This window comes from Oncorhynchus tshawytscha, linkage group LG08, assembly GCF_018296145.1.
Source record: "Oncorhynchus tshawytscha isolate Ot180627B linkage group LG08, Otsh_v2.0, whole genome shotgun sequence".
NCBI lineage: Eukaryota > Metazoa > Chordata > Actinopteri > Salmoniformes > Salmonidae > Oncorhynchus > Oncorhynchus tshawytscha.
In genome coordinates this window covers 26,608,449-26,629,974 of record NC_056436.1, presented here as the reverse complement: position 1 = coordinate 26,629,974, position 21,526 = coordinate 26,608,449, and the positions used below count along the sequence as shown (strand labels likewise).

The following is a 21,526-nucleotide window of genomic DNA, read 5'->3' as shown; positions in this document are numbered from 1 at the left end:
TGGGGCCTCAGTGTTGAGGGTCAACGAAGTGGAGATGTTGTTTCCTACCATCACCACCTGGGGGCGGCCCGTCAAAGTCCAGGACCCAATTGCACAGGGCTGGATTGAGACCCAGGGCCTCCTGCTTGATGATGAGCTTGGAGGGTTCTATGTATGGGGTTGAATGCTGAGCTGTAGTCAATGAACAGCATTCTTACTTGGGTATTCCTCTTGTCCAGATGGGATAGGGTAGTGTGATGGCGATCGTATCGTCTGTGGACCTGTTGGGGCGGTATGCAAACTGAAGTGGGTCTAGGATGGCCGGTAAGGTGGAAGTGATGTGATCCTTGACATGTCAATCAAAGCACTTCATGATGACAGGGCGTAATATGGGGCGATAGTCATTTAGTTCAGTTGTCTTTGCCTTCTTGGGTACAGGAACGATGGTGGCCATCTTAAAGCATGTGGGGACAGCAGACTGGGATAGAGAGTGACTGAATATGTCCATAAACACACCAGCCTGCTGGTCTGCGCATGCTCCGAGGACGCGGCTAGGGATGCCTTCTGGGCCAGCAGCCTTGCGAGGGTCAACTTTTTTGGGATAGGGGGCAGTATTCGGAAGTTTGGATGACTGAGGTGCCCAAAGTAAACTGCCTGCTACTCAGGCCTAGAAGCTAGGGTATGCATATAATTGGTAGATTTGGATAGAAAACACTAAAGTTTCCAAAACGGTTAAAATAATGTCTGTGAGTATAACAGAACTGATATGGCAGGCTACAACCTGAGGAGAATCCATCCATGTGAAGTGCTATTATTTTGAAATGCCTGTTTTTCCATTGAAAGCCTATCCACCATACAAAGACTTATGACGCAGTTCACGATTCCTATGGCTTCCACTACATGTGGCCAGTCTTCAGGCATTGTTTCTGGATTTTACTCTAAAAAATGAGGAAGAAACACCACTTTCAATGAGAGGCCAGTGGAAATTTCCAGAGATGTGTCCTGCGCGATCCCGAGAGCTCGCCTTTCTTTCTTTTCTATTGACGAAGCTATTGTCCGGTTGAAACATGATAGATTATTTATGACAAAAACAACCTGAGGATTGATTATAAACATCGTTTGACATGTTTCTACGAACTTTTATGGTACTTTTATGATTTTCGTCTGCCTGCTGTGACCGCGCTTTGTGCCGATGAATTATTGAACAAAACGCACCAACAAACCTGAGGTTTTTGGACATAAACAGGGATTTTATTGAACAAAACAAACATTTATTGAGTCACATGGAGTCTTGAGTGCAACCACACAAAGATCATCAAAGGTACGTGATAAATTCTATCGCTATTTCTGACTTTTGTTACTCCTCTGCTTGGCTGGTTACTGTTTAATTATTTGTCTGCTGGGCGCTGTTCTCAGATAATCTCATGGTTTGCTTTCGCCGTAAAGCCTTTTTGAAACCCGACACAGCGGTTGGATTAACAATAAGTTCATCTTTAAGCTGATGTATAACACTTGTATGTTTTAGGAATTTTTATTATGAGTATTTCTGTTTTTGAATTTGGCGCTCTGCAATTTCACTTGCTGTTGTCGAGGACACTACCGTCCCACCTATCCCCAGGAATTTAACACGTTTAATGTTTTGCTCATGTCGGCCACAGAGAAGGAGAGAGGGGGGAGGGTGCAGTCCTTGTTAGAGGTCTGCAAGAATTGCACTGTATTATCCTCAATGCGGGCAACATACGTCTCGTGTCTGAGTCGTTGAATTGCGACTCCACTTTGTCCCTGTACCGGCATTTCGTTTGTTTGATTGCCTTGCGGAGGGAATAACTACACTGTTTATATTCAGCGATGTTCCCAGACCTCTTTCCATGGTTAAATGCGGTGGTTTGCGCTTTCAGTTTTCCGCTAATACCGCCATCCATCCATGGGTTCTTGTTAGGGTAGGTTTTAATAGTCACAGTGGGTACAACATCGCCAATGCACTTCCTTATATACTCACTCACCGTGTCAGCGTAAAGATCAGTGTTATTTTCTGAGGCTGACTGGACCATATCCCAGTCCGCGTGATAAAAACAATCTTAAAGCGTGGATTCCGATTGGTCAGACCAGCATTGAATGGTTCTAGTCACTGGTACATCCTGTTTGAGTTTCTGCCTATAAGATGGTAGGAGCAAGATGGGGTCGTGGTCGGACTTAATGAAGTGAGGTCGGTGGAGGGCTTTGTATGTGTCCTGGAAGTTAGAGTATAAGTGATCGATTGTATTACCCCCGCGAGTACTGCAATCAATATTGAATTAAGGTATCCGTGTTAAAATCCCCAGCTACAATAAATGCAGCCTCAGGATATATGGTTTCCAGTTTACATAGAGTCCAGTGAAGTTCCTTGAGGGCCGTCTTGGTGTCTGCTTGAGGGGGAATGTACACAGCTGTGGAGATAACTGACGAGAATTCTCTTGGGAGGTAATATGGCCGGCGTTTGATTGTAAGGAATTCTAGGTCGGGTGAGCAGAAGGACTTGAGTTCCTATATGTTATGATTACACTATGAGTCGTTAATCATGAGGCATACAACCCCTCTTCCCGGAGGGGTGTTTATCTCTGTCGGCGCGATGCATGGAGAAGCCCGGTGGCTGAACCGAATCCGACAACATATCCCGAGAGAGCCATGTTTCCGTGAAACAGAGAATGTTACAATCTCTGATGTCTCTCTGGAAGGCAACCCTTGTTCGAATTTCGTCTACCTTGTTGTCAAGAGACTGGACATTGGTGAGTAGTATACTTTGGAGCAGTGGGTGATGTGCACGTCTACGGAGCCTGACTAAGAGGCCGCTCCGTCTGCCGAGGCACAGTTGTTTTTTGGTTCGGCTTCTGGGATTAGATCCATTGTCCTGGGTGCTGGTCCAAACAGAGGACCCGCTTCGGGTATGTCCTATTCCTGGTCGTAATGTTGGTAAGTTGATGTCGCTCTTATATCCAATAGTTCTTCCCGGCTGTATGTAAAAAACTTTAGATTTCCTGGGGTAACAATGTAAGAAATAATACATTAAAAAAACTAAATACTGCAAGGTTTCCTAAGGACTCGAAGCGAGGCGACTATCTCTGTTGACGCAATTTTGTATATTAGGGTAATAGACAAGAGTTTGACGTCACTTCCTCCTTGACATAAGGAACTTGGTATGTCCTCAAAAAGAAGTTGAAAGTTGGGATTCGTTGTTGTGAATGTACAAACTGAACCATTGTCCCTGTGTTGCAGGACCGCCTGTTCTTTGTGATGGAGTTTGTCAACGGGGGCGACCTCATGTTCCATATCCAGAAGTCCAGGAAGTTTGAGGAAGGCCGCGCTTGCTTCTACACTGCCGAGATCACCTCTGCACTCATGTTCCTGCACAGCAAGGGCATCCTCTACAGGTCCAATACACACACACACACACACACACACACACAATCACATGCTCTTATATAGAGACAGCTAACCTTTTCATTGAAGTGATGCCAAGGTGGCAGATGACTGGTTCTAATCCATCTAGATTTGTGTGTGGTCTTTTAATAGTGTTTTTACAGGGTTGTTGACCACTTACCGTGATAGCCAACACAACGGTCTCTCTGCCAAACCTCATGTTGATAGCGGCTACGCTATATGTTGAGTTTATATTTAGATAGCCCTCCATGTCAGCACCACATAGTATGACTGCTAGATTGATGCGACGAGCTAATGTCTTTTCCTGGAAATACCCTAACCCTAGAACACCAGGTCTTGCTCTATAACAGTACTAAAGACCCTGTGCTGACTTCTCAACATATGGTCCCAGATGTAGCCCAAGTGTATTATGTAACCTAATCACCTTATTGTCTTAACTACTGTATCTCTTCCTCGTGCTCTTTCACCTCAAGGTAAAGGGTGTATTATCAGCCAATTAGGGGCAATAAAATGGAGCAACAAAATTATTTTGCAAAAGTGCTTTAATCTCGATTTTAGACCATTAATATTATCTTAAATCAAAGACCAGAGCTAATAGTACCCAATGTCAAAATGTTACAGACCACAAGGTCCCCTCCTTGACTAGTCCTTAATCTCTTTAGGTTTGCTCACTGTGCTGTTAGTCATTCTTACATATTTGAAGTCCAGATATGTAAATGGTTTGGGTTAGTAAGTCAGTAAGTCACCAACTACTCCCCCTACTAGTACTTTCCGCTCCCTGTATGATTGGGAAGCACTTGGTTCCTCTCTCTATGGCTGCAGCTGTTTCCCAATCACCAGTTGGATATGTGATTCACAGCAGATCAAGTCAGCATGCGGCAGACGTTCAGAATGCACTGAGATGTTTCCAGCATGGCAGTTTGACCCCAAGGTCATGAACACACTGTGACTATGACCTACATATCATAGACAAAGGTCTAATGTCTATAATATCTACGCTAGATTCACTGCCCAGCCGTGCCACTCACAGGAAGTGATGAAGAGGAATTAGGTGGATGAGGTAGAGACTGAGGTTGGAGTAGAGAGCCAAACAAAAACTGAGATAAACCAGAGGACAGGAAGCAGGCAGGGTTTGTGATTAAGTGGAGGGTAATTCTTTAGTAAAACGGTGTCATTGGACTCCAGCCTGAAAACCCCACCACCCACTGGTCACAAACTGTTTGAATCAACGTTGTTTCAACCTAATTTGAGAGATTAATGTACTTTGGCGTGAAAAGTGCAAATCAATCCCAGAACAACAGCAAAGGGCCTTGTGAAGATGCTGGAGGAAACGGGTACAAAAGTACTTATATCCACAGTAAACCATATATCGATATATCCTATATCCGGAGAAGACAAGGTGAGCGCTACCATCAGTCCTGTGTCATGCCAACAGTAAAGCATCCTGAGACCATTCATGTGTGGGGTTGCTTCTCAGCCAAGGAAGTGGGCTCACTCACATCCTCCGAAACCAACTTATCCCAACCATCCAGGAACAGTTTGGTGACGAACAATGCCCTTTCCAACATGATGGAACAGTTTGCCATAAGGCAAAAGCAGGGAACAAAACATTTATATTTTGGGTCCATGGCCAGGAAACTCCCCAGACGTTAATCCCATTGAGAACTTGTGGTCAATCCTCAAGAGGTGGGTGGACAAACAAAAACCCACAAATTCTGACAAACTCCAAGCATTGATTATGCAAGAATGGGCTGCCATCAGTCAGGATGTGGCCCAGAAGTTAATTGACATCATGCCATGGCGGATTGCAGAGGTCTTGAAAAAGAAGGGTCAATAGAAGCCTTTGACACTTATGAAATGCTTGTAATTATACTTCAGTATTCCATAGTAACATCTGACAAAAATATCTAAAGACACTGAAGCAGCAAACTTAGTGGAAATTAATATTTGTGTCATTCTCAACTTTTGGCCACGACTGTATGTACCTCCGACTTCAACTGTATTGTCTTTTAATTTTTTTTTTTACCCTAGTTTGAATTGAAACAAAAGTCGTTGATGACTTTGCAAATGCTTTTTAGGCCTAAAAAGTATAATTGAAATACTGTATGACTTATAAAGTATGCTTACATTTAATTTGCTTTGTTAAAATTTCAGCTTTGGAATTCGCTGATAGCATCAGTGAATATATTTAGTTACTAAGAGATCTCTCAAAATCATTCTCACGATAGCACATAGTAGTCAGTGACAAATATTAAAGCTGAGCAGGGCTGGGTTTGGGAGACCAAATGGATAGCTGTAGATATATAAACTCTCGGATTGTTTTTTTTCTGATAGTGGATATAACGGTATTTCAAAAGGTGCAAATTCAACATATTTTATATAAGGTTTATCTATGTTGAAAATGTGTAACCATGATGACATAATCCTGTGATTTCAAATTTCACCCATAAAACAACAATTTCACATTCAATATGTTGAAAAATTACATTGAAACAATGTTGATTCAACCAATTTGTGCCCAGTGGGATATTACATTGTATTAAATTGTAGACAAACTGGAATTTGACAACCAAACACAATTTAATATCACTTTTGCAATACAGTAAATTCCCTATTAACTTGTTAACAAATTACGTGTTGGATTCACATCTCTAACTTCAACAACAAAAATGTAAAGAATAAGATTAAGCCAGTGGCTCAGATGAAACTATCCAAGCATTAGATATCCTTGAAATGTTGATATTTGGTTGCGTGGTCAACCAAACACAATTCAATAATCTTTCATATGTAACAGTATTTATTCAACCTTAAAATGAATAACACATCTATGGCCACATTTTGAGGTTAGCCTATTGTAACTCTAAATCTCTTACGTAATCAAGCGTGCATGTTCAAGATAGTATTCAAAGGTTGCAGGTCTGTGGAGATCTTCAGTTGCTTTCATAATCTGTGCAGAATCTTGAACAGCATTGTTCACTTGCACTATGTACTTTTTAATGTAATCTCAACTGCAACCCAGGACATTTGGTTGTTCTATTAGATGAAGCTCATAACACGTTAAGTTGTTGTATAAATACAAATATCTGACATTGTGTTCCCATTTGAACTTTGTTATGCTTTTAAATGGTTGACAGCGCAGTAATAACACATTTAGATGACAACTAAACCAAAAATCAAACATATTGTTTTTCTACTGTAATTTGGTTGTGCTTTTATACTGAACAAAAATATAAATGCAACATGCAACAATTTCATTGATTTTTACTGAGTTACAGTTCATATGAGGAACTCAGTCAATTGAAATAAATTCATTAGGACCTAATCTATGCATTTCACATGACTGTTGGTTACAGATACCTTAAACAAATGGGCCTCAGGATCTTGTTACGATATTTTTGTGCATTAAAATTGCCCTCGATTTAAATGCAATTGTGTTCATTGTTTGTAGCTTATACCCACACCATAACCCCGGCACTCTGTTCACAATGTTGACATCCACAAACCGCTCACCCACACTACGCCATACACATGGTCTGCGGTTGTCAGGCTTGTTGGATGTACTGCCAAATTCAAAAAAATTACGTTGGAGGTGGTTTATGGTAGATAAATTTAACATTTAATTATCTGGCAACCGCACTGGTGGCTAATCCTTTTGTCAACATGCCAATTGCACGCCCCCTCAAAATTGTTGACATCTCTGGCGTTGTGTGACAAAACTGCACATTTTACAAAAGGTGCACCTGTGTATTGATCATGCTGTTTAATCGGCTTCTTAGAGTAATGGTGCCGATAGAGAGGGCTGCATCACTTCTAGTCCTTAGGAAACTTTGCAGTATTTAAAAATATATATACACAGTGGGGCAAAAAAGTATTTAGTCAGCCACCAATTGTGCAAGTTATCCCACTTAAAAATATGAGAGGCCTGTAATTTTCATCATAGGTACACTTCAACTATGACAGACAAAATGAGGGAAAAAAATCCAGAAAATCACATTGTAGGATTTTTAATGAATTTATTTGCAAATTATACAAGGCCCTCCATCCATTATACAAGGCCCTCCCTCCCCCGCCCTCCTTTCGGCAAATCTGACCATGGCTCCATTTTGCTCCTCCCTTCCTATAGGCAGAAACTCAAACAGGATGTACCCGTGCTAAGGATTATACGCATACGTCTCGTGTCTGAGTCCTTGAATTGCGACTCCGCTTTGTCTCTATACTGACATTTTGCTTGTTTGATTCCCTTGTGGAGGGAATAACTACACTGTTTGTATTCGGCCATATTCCTAGTCACCTGTCCATGTTTATTATCTTGGCAAAGGAGACATTCTCACTAACAGGGATGTAAACAAATTTGTGCACAAAATGAGAGAAATAAGCTTTTTGTGTGTATGGAACATTTCTGTGATCTTTTATTTCAGCTCATGAAACATGGGACCAACACTTTACATGTTGCATTTATATTTTTGTTCAGTATAGAATCACAAGCTTCATGTAGTACATGCGTGCTAGGAGTATGGGAGCAAATATTATACTTTAGACTGCTTTATTTCTACAAGTCTTTTTTTGCCCTGTTTGTTTTGCAGTGAGCCAGAGGCACCATGAGGAACTGATTCAGTCAGGACAGGAAACACCAGATTAAACCAACCACACTATACTTCCATTAATGTGTGTCTGTGTGGCTTCACTCTATTTATTTCTCCTCACTCCCTCTCACACATACACACACACAACCTACACATTAAGTCATTACCTCACCTTTACCAGTAGACTCAGCCATGCCCGTCTAACACCTTGGTGACACATCACTGCTGTGTCACCTGATCTCAGATTAGCGCTATTGGCTGGGTTAATCTGTCTCTCAGATAGCCAAGGCTCCAACGGCCTTAGTGGGGAGGAGGAGGAGGAGGGGCCTCCAATAGAGATGGAGACAGAGACCAGACAATTTATTGTTATGGGGGATGATTCATTATGAAGGAAATTACTAATGACTCTGCTCTGCTCCTACCTTACTGCTTCTCCTGAATATTGCTTCTCCTCGTTACAGTGCTAATTCAAAGACGCTAGACAAACTTCAAAGATACCAGAGCGACAAGAGCCCAACGCCAAAACATTTTGTTAATGTCTGTGTTTGAAGTTCTCCACATTTTTGGGGGGGACAGATCAATATTGACACTGCAGCCCAGCCATTCCCCTGCTCATCCCCCTTCCCCATTAGGCTCTGTCGTATGACTGTGACAGACTCTTCTCTGCTGTCAGTCATTGGTCAGTGTCCTGGCCAACAGTAGCTCTCTGTTCAGTTCTCCTCTGTGTCTCCTGGTCCTACAGTTGGTCACGGTCTACATGTGGTCTAACTCACCATATTCTTTCACCTCACAGACATATTTTAGCAACAACTCTCGAAGGGGTTAGACTAGGATAGTTTAGCCGTCACAAAATTAAAATAGCAGTATTTGCTGACTCACTGGTAATTTAATTTTTTATTTGACCTTTATTTAACTAGGCAAGTCAGTTAAGAACAAATTCTTATTTTCAATGATGGCCTAGGAACAGTGGGTTAACTGCCTGTTCAGGGGCGGAACAACAGATTTGTCAGCTCGGGGATTTGAACTTGCAACCTTCCAGTTACGAGTCCAACGCTCTAACCACTAGGCTACCCTGCCGCACCAATTGGGAACATACTGAAGTAATAGTTGAATAGTTTCCCCCCAAAAATGAATGCGTTTAGGAGTCTACAGGTCTGGAAATGTCTGTAATGAGGTGTTATGTTTTCCAGGGATCTTAAACTGGACAATGTGCTCCTTGATAAGGATGGACACTGTAAGCTGGCTGATTTTGGCATGTGCAAGGAGGGCATGTTTGAAGGTGTGGCCACGGGCACCTTCTGTGGGACGCCTGACTACATCGCCCCAGAGGTCAGTTTACCTCCCTCCACTCATATACCCCTTCATCTGCTCTAAGATTGCATTCTTTACACCAATGGGAATCATTAAGTATCGGTCTCCCATCTATCTTTCGAAGGACATTGGAGTTCACATTATTTAGGAGCCAGCCCCACTATGTCACCCCACCACTCAGAATACCCAGTACTGTTAACACTGGTCTTCTAGTCCAGTCTCCCTGGTGGTTAGCAGCTAGGTAACACACCTGTGTTGGGTTGGCCCCCTGAAACCACTTCAGTTCTGTTAGGAGAGCCCCATCTGCCTCTCAAAGGCTCTGTTTGCCAACACTCTTTAAATCCCCACCACAAAATTCACCAAGAGAGGGGTCCTTGGTTACGAATTAGTGAGTTTATGAATGTGGAGTATGCATGTGTTTGTACGTAAAGCATTTAGTCTGATTTTGATGAATGGCTTCATTGCCACCCCCAACACTCAGTCCTTAGTGTATCCCAGTGAAGAGCAGCGAAACCCAAGGAACTGTCTTGGCTCTGGAGTTTGGTGTTACATTTAGTAAAACTCCAGTTGATGTACTTTAGAAGGTCTCTACTATGTTGTGTAATGTTGTTAAATGTCATGTGTTTTGGGTACCCAGATTCTTCAGGAGATGCTGTATGGGCCGTCTGTGGACTGGTGGGCTCTCGGGGTGCTGCTCTACGAGATGCTGTCTGGCCACGCCCCCTTCGAGGCAGAGAACGAGGACGACCTGTTTGAGTCCATCCTGAATGAGGAGATTATCTATGCATCCTGGCTGAGTGCTGATGCAGTCAATATCCTGAAAGCTGTAAGTCCATCCTAAAAAAAAAATAAAAGTCCATCCTTAATGCGGAGCTCATCTATCTGTCCTAAATGACCACAGTTAGTCATGTCAATAACACTCAATGCTGTTCATGTTCCAGAGGCCTTTATATTGTTTACATGAGAGAATATACAGTGGAGTCTGAAATTATTGACACACCTAAAGATTTGTATAAATAAAGTAGTCAAAAGCTTAGGATTTGGTCCCATATTCCTAGCATGCAATGACTACATCAAGTTTGGGACTGGACAAAATTGTTAGGGAGCCAAGCCCAGCCAATGAGAATTTGTTTTTCCCCACGAGGGCTTTATTACAGACAGAAATACTCCTCAGTTTCATCAGCTTTCTGGGTGGCTGGTCTCAGACTATCCTGTCGTTGGAGGCGGCTTATGGTAGAGAAATGAACATTAAATTCTCTGGCTACAGCTCTGGTGGATATTCCTACAGTCTGCATGCCAATTGCACGCTCCCTCAACTTGAGATGTCTGTGGCATTGTGATGTGTGACAAAACTTCACATTTTAGAGTGGCCTTTTATTGTCCCCAGCACAAGGTGCACCTGTGTAATGATCATGCAGTTTAATCAGCTTCTTGATATGCCACACCTGTCAGGTGGATGGATTGTCTTGGCAAAAGAGAAATGCTCACTGACAGGGACGTAAACAAGTTTGTGCACATAATTTGAGAGAAATAAGCTTTTTGTGCGTATGGAACATTTCTGTGACCTTTTATTTCAGCTCATTAAACATGAGACCAACACTTTACATGTTGCGTTTATAGTTTTGTTCAGTATAGAATCACAAGCTTGATGTAGTCAATGTGTGCTAGGAATATGGGACCAAATACTTAACTTTAGACTACTTTATTTCTACAAATCTTTAGGGGTGTCAATAATTTTTAATTTCTATTTCTCTCAGCAATTGTATTAGTATGAATAAATAGAAAAAGTCCCCCTTTTTTTGTTGCATACAATATAGCTCAGATTTGAATTATTGTACACAGTCATTATTGCTCATGTTTATCAGGAAGGTGTCAATCATTTCGGGCCCAACTCTGTCAGAGTACATTTTGTCTCTGAACCAAAGGGCAAGAAAATCGATCTATACGCAGTTGTGTATTTAGAGCCGTGTGAGGAAAAAATGACAAGTCCAATTAACCTACCACAAGCGGTTTGCGTAATAGAATATCAACATTACAGACCACCATGTAGAGAGAAGCAGTAGCAACACTTCCATGCAAGCAGAACTGGCACCCATCTGGCACCCATCTGTTGCCACAAGTGATCACAGGGTTAAAAAATAATATAAGCTCTCAGATAGGAGAGAACATACAGGACAGGGTTTTGGGGATGGATTTTTGGTCAGCGCATCGGGGTGGATAATAAATAATCTGGGTCCTCGTGTATGACACTAGCCTCACAGTGCTCCCTCTGTCTTACATAACTACATTAAGGCACAGTCCACTACCCCACCACTATAAATAACGCTGCCTCCTCCCCTCTGCCCCCCTAGCGACACATCATGTTATGTAAAGGCAAACTCGTGTCATCAAATCCAAAGACTTTCAACAGTTGAGTGGATTTAACTCGCTGCTCTATTTATACTGAAAGCTGTTCGCTCACCAGGGTTCTACTTCCTGCAAGCAACATCCCGTGTGTTTGAGCCCTGAGACTGGTTATTCAAACAGAGAGCGCACATTGTTTGGTGTTTGACAGTTGAGATGCTAAGGTGAACATTATCCCACCTCATATTTGACTGGGACATAAGAGCGGGGTAAATGTGCCTGTGTCCTATTTCTTTGCATGTCTCTTCATCTGATATAGTAGGCTTGTTGTCTGTCTGCAGAGTTTAGTTCTCAGGCCTGGCAGAGTGGATGGCACAGGCCCGGTGTAGCCAGTGGAAAATATGATAGACTCAAGTAGGATTTCCCAATTTACATTTTGTGGTCAGTTGAGGAGGAGGGAATTACATAGTGCATTTCTCTGTCCCATCATGAACTGACTAACCAATTTCCTCTGCTCCTCTACTCTTCTCTCCTGGCCTCGTCTTGTCTTCTTGTCTCTGCTTGTGTCTTCCATTCTCTACATCAGCTCTACTTTCTCCTCTCCTCTCCTTGTGAACTGTTTTGTTATAAAAAATGCAATGGCTCTGGGCTCTGGGGTGTTGAAGAGTGGCTTAGATTAAATCTCAGTTTAATTGTGGTCTGGTCTCAAAGCAAAGTGTATTGGTTGCGTACACAGATTTGTAGATGTGTACACAATGCTTGTGTTTCTAGCTTCGGCAGTGCAGTAATATCAACAACAAAGAAATACACACACAATCCATAAAAATAAAAATTAGGATGAGCCGTGACTAGACTACAGTATACATATACATACATATAAAGTGGGTGAAACAGTATCTAAACATTATTAAAGTGACCAGTGTTCACTTAATCTATATACATAGGGCAGCAGTCTCTGAGGTTCAGGGCAGGGTACTGGGCAGAGGCCAGTTAGTGGTGACTGTTTAACAGTTTGATGGCCTGAAGATTGAAGCTGTTTCTCAGTCTCTCGGTCCCGTCTTTGATGCACCTGTACTGTCTCGGACTTCTAGATGGTAGCGGGGTGAACAGGCCGTTGCTCGGGTGGCTGAGGTCCTTGATGATTTTCTTGGCCTTCCTGTGACATTAGGTGCTACAGATGTCCTGAAGGGCAGGCAGTGTGCCACTGGTGATGCGTTGGGCTGACTGCACCACTCTCTGGAGAGCCCTGCGGTTGCGGACGGTGCAATTGCCGTACCAGCCGGTGATGCAGCCTGACAGGATGCTCTCAATGGTGCATCTGTGGAAGTTCGTGAAGGTCCTAGGGGCCAAACCAAATTTATTCAGCCTCCTGAGGTTGAAGAGGCGCAGATGCATTTTCTTCACCATCCTGTCTGTGTGAATGGACCGCTTTTCAGGTTGTCGGTGATGTGCACACCGAGGAACTTGAAGCACCACTCTGCCAGGGCTCTAATCTCCTCCCTGTAGGCTATCTCATCGTTGTTGGTAATCAGGCCTACCACTGTTGGGTTGTGAGCAAACTTTATGATTGAGTTGGAGACGTGCGTGGCCAAGCAGTCATGGGTAAACAGGGAGTACCGGAGGGGGCTGAGCACACACCCTTGTGGGGCCGGTGTTGAGGATCAGTGTGGCAGAGGTGTTGTTGCCTATCTTCACCACTTGGAGTCAACCCACCAGGACCCAGTTGCATGGGGAGGAGTTCAGACCCAGGGCCCTGAGCTTAGTCATGAGGGCACTAATGGAGTTGAAAGCTGAGCTGTAGTCGATGAACAACATTCTTACATACAGTACCAGTCAAAAGTTTGGACACACCTACTCATTCTAGTGTTTTTCTTTATTTGTACTATTTTTGACATTGTAGAATAATAGTGAAGAGATCAAAACTATGAAATAACACATATGGAATCATGTAGTAACCAAAAAAGTGTTAAACACATCAAAATATATTTTATATTTGAGATTCTTCAAAGTAGCCACACTTTGCCTTGTGGGAACAACATCCTCTATGCATTTCCTGTCACCAAGTCAGTGTATACGTCAATACTATTCTCAGAGGCAACCTGGAACATTTCCCCGTTCGTGTGATCAAAGCAATCTTGAAGCATAGATTTTGTTTGGTCAGACCAATGTTGAACGGTCCTTACCATGGTAGCTTCCTATTTAAATTTCTACCTATAGGTGGGAGGAGCAGAATGGAGGTGTGAGCTGATTTTTTAAAATGTTTCGTTTATTAAATTGACCATAAAACTTAAATCCAAACGTGCATATTAGTAAAATCATCGAGGATAACACACAAAGTCTAGGACTTATTTCCATTGTGGTCCTCTTGACACAAGATGGCTAGGCAAAATCCAACAGTTGCAACACAGTATGACAGCGAGATAATAAAACATAAAAACAAAGAATAAGAACATCTATCTCATCATTGCAGTTACATCATAAGGTACATTCAAATGGGCACAGAAGACAGTTTTTTTTTTAAACTTAAACTGTCCAGTGAGGTTGTTTTTATGGGCAGAAGCGACTCATTCCACTCTGAGGACCCAGTATACAAGAAAGTACCTTTCCCAGCATTACTCCTGAACCTGTATAAGTATACATTATCAACACCTGATCTGATGCTGTTATGTGCATCCCTAACATGGGGAAAGTAATCAGTTAGATATCTGGGCGCAAAACCATGAATAGTCCTGTAAACCAAACCAAGTCTAATCTGGGACACCCTAACCTCAACAGGCAACCAGTTGAGTTCCTGAAAGCAGCACCTGCCTATGTGAGTACGTGGACTCCCCTTCAATACTGCCCTGATCAGCTAATTCTAGGCTATCTGGAGTACTAGCGTATTCAAAATGGCATTGAATGTGGGCAGTGGCTAGCACTCTCATGGAGTCCTTATTAAGCAGCTTGGACTTTCTAGCCAAAAACGTAGTCCTGGGTGGGGGAAGGATTTGTAGCCGTCACGGAAGGGAGAGTATTAATGTTCTGTTAACTGTGTTTGGGTCTGGTGTGGCAAGACCTATTAATCTTGGGGTGGACTGGAGGTGAATCTGGTCCCATTTCTCATTAGTTTTGGCTGATTGGGAATGTCACTGCTAGCCCCCTAGACTCCTCAGCCAAAACAGCGGTCCAATACATTAATTTGTTCCTCTGGAATCACTCCTCAAGGAATTTTGAGAGACTGTGTTTAATTTAGTTTTGTTGTGTTTTCTTTGACTCTTCCCCTTGGCTGCTCAAACCCACCAACGTCAGATGTTGTTGAGAAAAATGTAAGGTCCACATACAGTATTTAGTCCAGGAAATGGTTGCTTTGTTTTGTTGACACAGTTCAGATAAATAGAATTTACAAAACACATCTGTGTCTCTCCAGACGCCAAGCTGAGCCGGAAAGGAGGTGCTACTGGGCCTCGGGGTGTGTGTTTCTGCAAGTCAGGGGGGGGTGGATGGGATGGCATTCAAGGTCGAACCAAAACTGATGCTAATCTCAACAGTCATATTATAAGCCACATTCAAATGATTTACTTCATTAACACACTTTATTTTACTTTTATTCACTTCTCATATGCAATTATATTTCTGTTCTCTCCACAGTTCCTGACTAAGAACCCAGCCCGGCGTCTAGGCTGCATGGCGGAAGAGGGCGGGGAGAATGCTGTGACTAGCCACGCCTTCTTCATTGGAATCGACTGGGACAAGCTGAACCGCAGGGAGCTGGAGCCGCCTTTCAAACCCCGCATCGTGAGGCGCGCACACACACACCTGATACACATGATTGATGTCATTACAAACTGTTTACAGTAGATATTACGGTAGAGTTGTAATACCTTCCTATCTTACCATTTATAATACACACCCAGTTTTATTCTCTTATCATTGAATTACAGTATGGTAGGTAGTGGCCTGGGTTATGAAAGACATGCAAGGTGGTATCTGTTGGCAGTTACCCAAAAGTATTTCCAGGACATCTCACTGATATTTTGTTATTGTGCCTCCTTTCCTGTCTAACCAATACTTCACTTTCAGAAAACTGCAGAGGACGTGAACAATTTTGACCCAGACTTCACCCAGGAGGAGCCCACCCTGACGCCGATTGAGGACCTCCTTCCCTCTGTCAACCAAGACGAGTTTCACAACTTCTCCTTCACTGCTCCTGAGCTGCTGGACGATTAAGGGGCCCTGTGTGACACCCCAGCACCCCCAGACTTCTGTCATACCTCCCCCTTTCACTGTTCACCCCTTTTTCTCTGGCCCTACTGACTTCTACTTCTGCCCAATGGGGAGGCAGTTTGAGTGGAAGAGGCTGACTTCCAATTACATGAGGACTCTTACTGTAGCACTGAAAAACATCTCCAGCTTCTGACATTCTCAATTAAATTCTTGCAGCAGGATTGTTGCGTAATTGCGTCTTGGCACTGTGGGATATGACATCACTGTCTCGTCACTGTGAGACATGACTGACTGGTTTTGTGTTGAGACAGAGGTTGCTCAATGAGGCCAGATTTTAATCAGAGATTCTTTATTTTTCCATGCTCATTCCTGTCACCTTTAGAAAACATGGGACAGTTCTGACTTGTAATCTTGCTCAAAGTGTTTTACTGATCTTTCAGACTAGTTGACTGAAATGCAAAGCAAGGTTAATGGCAATTTGTCCACTGATACAGAAATATGAATTCCCCTACAGTTACTTCAAGATAAATACACACATTTTTTAAACTAATGAGAATTGTGTATCTTTGTCTTTATTAACTCGACATACTTCTTGTTCAATGCTGTGACCATTGGTGATTTTAGCATGTAAATCCTGGTGGGCAAACATTTTTTTTATGCATGCCAGCAAAACCACTACACAACACTAAACAATACATTAATTGCACTATAACGGTGACGAACAGTGCCCACAAACTCTTAGGCCTACATAAAGCTGTCCCAACAGCAGAGCTGAACTTTTCAGCACCATGGAGTGAATCCTTACCGCTGCTACACCTGGCTATCAACAGAGCCTTGTCTAGCAGTGAAACAGTTCATTCAGCCTCATTTACTGCCTTTAAAAAAACATAGCTGATATGTCTGACTTTGCTTAAACAAATGTGGTTTCTACTGACAATTGAGATCTACAAACTATGGCATAAGGGAATGATGAGCGGATAAGAGGCAATCCGTTATTTCAATGAAGACATTAATTAGCTAGCTAGGACGGGCGTAGTCAATATAACTTTGTTCAGCACTTTAGAAATGTACAGCAACAGAATTCAGGACATGGGCCGTTCTTACAGTATTTTCCCTGTACACCAAGTCAGAACCGTAGGATAAATATAGACTGACAATGAAAGCTCTTACAATATTCAATGATTACAGTTCTCTAAAACAGGCTATAGGCTACATGTGCACCACCAAGTCAGAACAGTAGGCTAAGTTATGAGGGGGGAAAGGGACCAAATTATTAGGGTGAGGCACATGGGCTACTAACTGCTTACTACACAACATACTTTCAGTATACATATCTCCCTGGCATATTGCATCATTTATGCAGCAGCATACAAGACATTTTTGGACTCACCTTGTTGTGCTGTGCTCACTTGAACAGGAAAGTGGCACGGCGGTCTTTCTTGTGGGCTCAAGAAAGAGGCCCGAGTTCCCGGCTTGGAATTCCGAGTCTAAATTATTTTCTGTATTTTCCCAGTCAGAGGGGGGAAAAAATGTAGTTCCTTACCAATTGGATATCACGTAATTGGGGGAAAAAGGGGTTCAAACATTTTAAAGGATAAACATTCACATATAACGTCATGGGCCAGAAGTTACAATCTTGTCTCATCGCTGCAACTCCCCTACAGACTCTGCGAAGGTCGAAAGCCGAGCCGCATTGCTTCTTGACACACTGTTTGCTTAAACCAGAAGCCAGCCGCACCAATGTGTCGGAGGAAACACCGTCGAACTGAGGACCGAAGTCATCGGGCAGGTGCCCGGCCCGCCACAAGTAGTTGCTAGAGCACAATGAGACAAGGAAATTCTGGCTGGCTAAACCCTCCCCTAACCCGGACAACACTGAGCCAATTGTGCGCCATCCAATGGGTCTCCAGGTCACAGCTGGGGATAGAACCCGAGGCTGCAGTCACGCCTCAGCACTCATTTTTGAATTTGAGTAATGTTTATGGCCGATGAGCACCGATATGTTTTATCTATAATTTATTTTAATGTGGCAAGGATGAAAAGGATTTGCTAGTAGATTGTCGACTTGATTTATGATGATGACTGCTTGTCTGGCTAGCTAGCTAAGATTTTGAAAGTATGATGTTGACAAAGATCAGTCCAATCAAAGCTACTGTAGATATGTGGCCAATGACTTTGAGCCTTCTTTGATGGGCACTTCTAATGTAAGTCTATGGCAGCACCCAAGGGGCTTCAATATTCGAGCTATGCCTCCTGGGTGGCGCAGTGGTTAAGGGCGCTGTACTACCAGAGACTCTGGGTTCACGCCCAGGCTCTGTCGTAACCGGCCGCGACTGGGAGGTCCGTGGGACGACGCACAATTGGCCTAGCGTCGTCCGGGTTAGGGAGGGTTTGGCCGGTAGGGATATCCTTGTCTCATCGCGCACCAGCGACTCCTGTGGTGGGCCCGGGCGCAGTGTGCGCTAACCAAGGTTGCCAGGTGCACAGTGTTTCCTCCGACACATTGGTGCGGCTGGCTTCCGGGTTGGTTGCGCGCTGTGTTAAGAAGCAGGGCGGCTTGGTTGGGTTGTGTATCGGAGGACGCATGACTTTCAACCTTCGTCTCTCCCGAGCCCGTACGGGAGTTGTAGCGATGAGACAAGATAGTAGCTACTAAAACAATTGGATACCATGAAATTGGGGAGAAAAAGGGGTAAAATGTAAAATAATAATAATAAATATTCGAGCTCTACCCGTAGATTTTGCGGTGACGTAGTGTCCCCATGAGTGACAGAACACTGAGAACATTACCAACCCCGAGGCGCTGTATTTTCTGCTGGCTGTCCCAGCACCACAGAAAGTACTGAGCTAGGCTGCCTTACTCAAGAAAGCAAAAAAGAGACCATGTCTGCATGCAGCTTTATTAACTCTTTTTTTAAACATTGTTTGCAAACTGATATGTGACAGAATATTAAAGCCAGAATAACATGCAAAAGAGGTGCAAAAAAATGAAATGGGCTAAACAGGTGGGGCTCAAGACAGGTTGGGCTGAATGACGTGTCGCCACTGGCTGTGACCATTAGTCAAGATAACTGACTGACTCCAGCACATAGACGATAGCAGGGAAAATGGTAACGTAACCAGAACGGCTGATCTGCTCTATTAAATACTGTAATGACTGCCGAGGGGTCCATGTGAAAAAGTTTCTCTGTCCTTCCCGGAAAACACAAACACACACACACACAGAATACAGTATGTTTTACTATCCTTGTGGGGACCTAAAAAACATCCTATTTTACCTAACCCTTAACTTAACCCTAACTCCTAAACCAAACCCTAAACCTATCCCTAATTCTAACCCTAATTGCAACCATAAACCTAACCTCTAAGCTTAAAATAGCCTTTGTCCTCATGAGGACGAGGGAGAATGTTCCTTGTTTTAGTATCCTTGTGGGGACTTTGGGGGATTTCCCGTACTCATGAGGATAGTAATTCAAACACAATGGAGATAAATGTCAGTCATTTTCACCTTTCATATCAGACACAGGGATGTGGTCTGAGAAGAGGGAAGGGGGTTTCACACCTCTTGTTTTGTCCCTGTTTTTCAGGAATAAATCTCATCCTGTGCTCTGTCAAATTAAATCCAATTTTATGCAAACAATGCAGGTGTAGAAGCACAGTGGCTAGGAAAAACTCCTTAGAAAGACGAGAACCTAGGAAGAAACCTAGAGAGGAACCAGGCTATGAGGGGTGGCCAGTCCTCTTCTGGCTGTGCCGGGTGGAGATTATAACAGAACATGGCTGAGATGTTCAAATGTTCATAGATGACCAGCAGGGTCAAATAATAATAATCACAGTGGTTGTCGAGGGTGCAACAGGTCAGCACCTCAGGTGTAAATGTCAGTTGGCTTTTCATAGCCGATCATTGAGTATATCTAACGCTCCTGCTGCCTCTAGAGAGTTGAAAACAGCAGGTCTGGGACATGTCCGGTGAACAGGTCAGGGTTCCATAGCCGCAGGCAGAACAGTTGAAGCTGGAGCAGCAGCACGGACAGGTGGACTGGGGACAGCAAGGAGTCATCAAGCCAGGTAGTCCTGAGGCATGGTCCTAGGGCTCAGGCCCTCCAAGAGAGAGAAAGAAAGAAAGAATTACAGAGAGCATACTTAAATTCACACAGGACACCGGATAAGACAGGATAAATACTCCAGATATAATAGACTGACCCTAGCCCCCCGACACAAACTACTGCAGCATAAATACTGGAGGCTGAGACAGGGGGGGTCGGGAGACACTGTGGCCCCGTCCAACGATACCCCCGGACAGGGCCAAACAGGCAGGATCTAACCCCACCCACTTTGCGGAAGCACAGCCCCCACACCACTAGAGGGATATCTTCAACCACCAACTTACCATCCTGAGACAAGGTCAAGTATAGCCCACAAAGATCTCCGCCACGGCACAACCCAAGGTGGGGCACCAACCCAGACAGGAAGATCATGTCAGTGACTCAAACCACCCAGGTGACGCACCCCTCCTAGGGATGGCATCGAAGAGCACCAGTAAGCCAGTGACTCAGCCCCTTTAATAGGGTTAGAGGCAGAGAATCCCAGTGGAAAGAGGGGAACCGGCCAGGCAGAGACAGCAAGGGCGGTTCTTTGCTCCAGTGCCATTCCGTTCAACTTCACACTCCTGGGCAAGACTACACTCAATCATAGGACCTACTGAAGAGATAAGTCTTCAATAAAGACTTCAAAGTTGAAACCGAGTCTGCGTCTCTCACATGGGTAGGCAGACCATTCCATAAAAATTGAGCTCTATAGGAGAAAGCCCTGCCTCCAGCTGTTTGCTTAGAAATTCTAGGGACAGTTAGGAGGCCTGCGTCTTGTGACCGTAGCATACGTGTATGTAAGGGTTTTCGTCCTCCTCTTCTGACGAGGAGTATCAATGATCGGACCAAAATGCAGCGTGGTATGTATCCATAATGATTTAATGATTTAATGAATACAAAATACAAAAGAACAAAAGAATCCAAAATGAAAACCGAAACAGTCCTGAATGGTGCAAACACTGAAACGGAAAAATAAACACCCACAACTCAAAAGTAAAACCAGGCTACCTAAGTTTGATTCTCAATCAGGGACAACGATTGATAGCTGCCTCTGATTGAGAACCATACTAGGCCGAACACAGAAATCCCAAATTATAGAAAAACTAACATAGACAACCCACCCAACTCACGCCCTGACCATACTAAAACAAAGATATAATAACAGAACTAAGGTCAGAACGTGACAGTGTAGGTATGTAGGGCAGGACCAAATCGGAACCATAGGTAAAAGCAAGCCCATGTAATGCTTTGTAGGTTAGCAGTAAAACCTTGAAATCAGCCCTTGCCTTAACAGGAAGCCAGTGTAGAGAGGCTAGCACTGGAGTAATATGATCATTTTATTTGGTTCTAGTCAAGATTCTAGCAGCCGTGTTTAGCACTAACTGAAGTTTATTTAGTGCTTTATCCGAGTAGCCGGAAAGTGGAGCATTGCAGTAGTCTAACCTAGAAGTGACAAAAGCATTGATACATTTTTCTGCATAATTTTTGGATAGAACGTTTCTGATTTTTGCAATGTTACGTAGATGGAAAAAAGCTGTCCTTGAAAGTCTTGATATGTTCGTCAAAAGAGAGATCAGGGTACAGAGTAACGCCGAGGTCCTT

General features: G+C 43.4%; 1 protein-coding gene across 2 annotated transcripts in view; it reads left to right on the top strand.

Moving 5' to 3' along the window:
- Positions 1 to 16,386, top strand: part of prkcha (protein kinase C, eta, a) — a 58,992-nt gene extending 42,606 nt beyond the window's left edge. For both annotated transcript variants that reach the window (XM_024430245.2, XM_024430244.2), the window contains 5 exons: positions 3,232 to 3,386; positions 9,170 to 9,308; positions 9,928 to 10,116; positions 15,261 to 15,407; positions 15,693 to 16,386. In XM_024430245.2, the coding sequence (XP_024286013.1) occupies positions 3,232 to 3,386; positions 9,170 to 9,308; positions 9,928 to 10,116; positions 15,261 to 15,407; positions 15,693 to 15,839 (777 nt within the window). In that variant the 3' untranslated portion in view covers positions 15,840 to 16,386. The remainder of the gene's footprint in view (positions 1 to 3,231; positions 3,387 to 9,169; positions 9,309 to 9,927; positions 10,117 to 15,260; positions 15,408 to 15,692) is intronic.
- Positions 16,387 to 21,526: the final 5,140 nt, after the last annotated feature.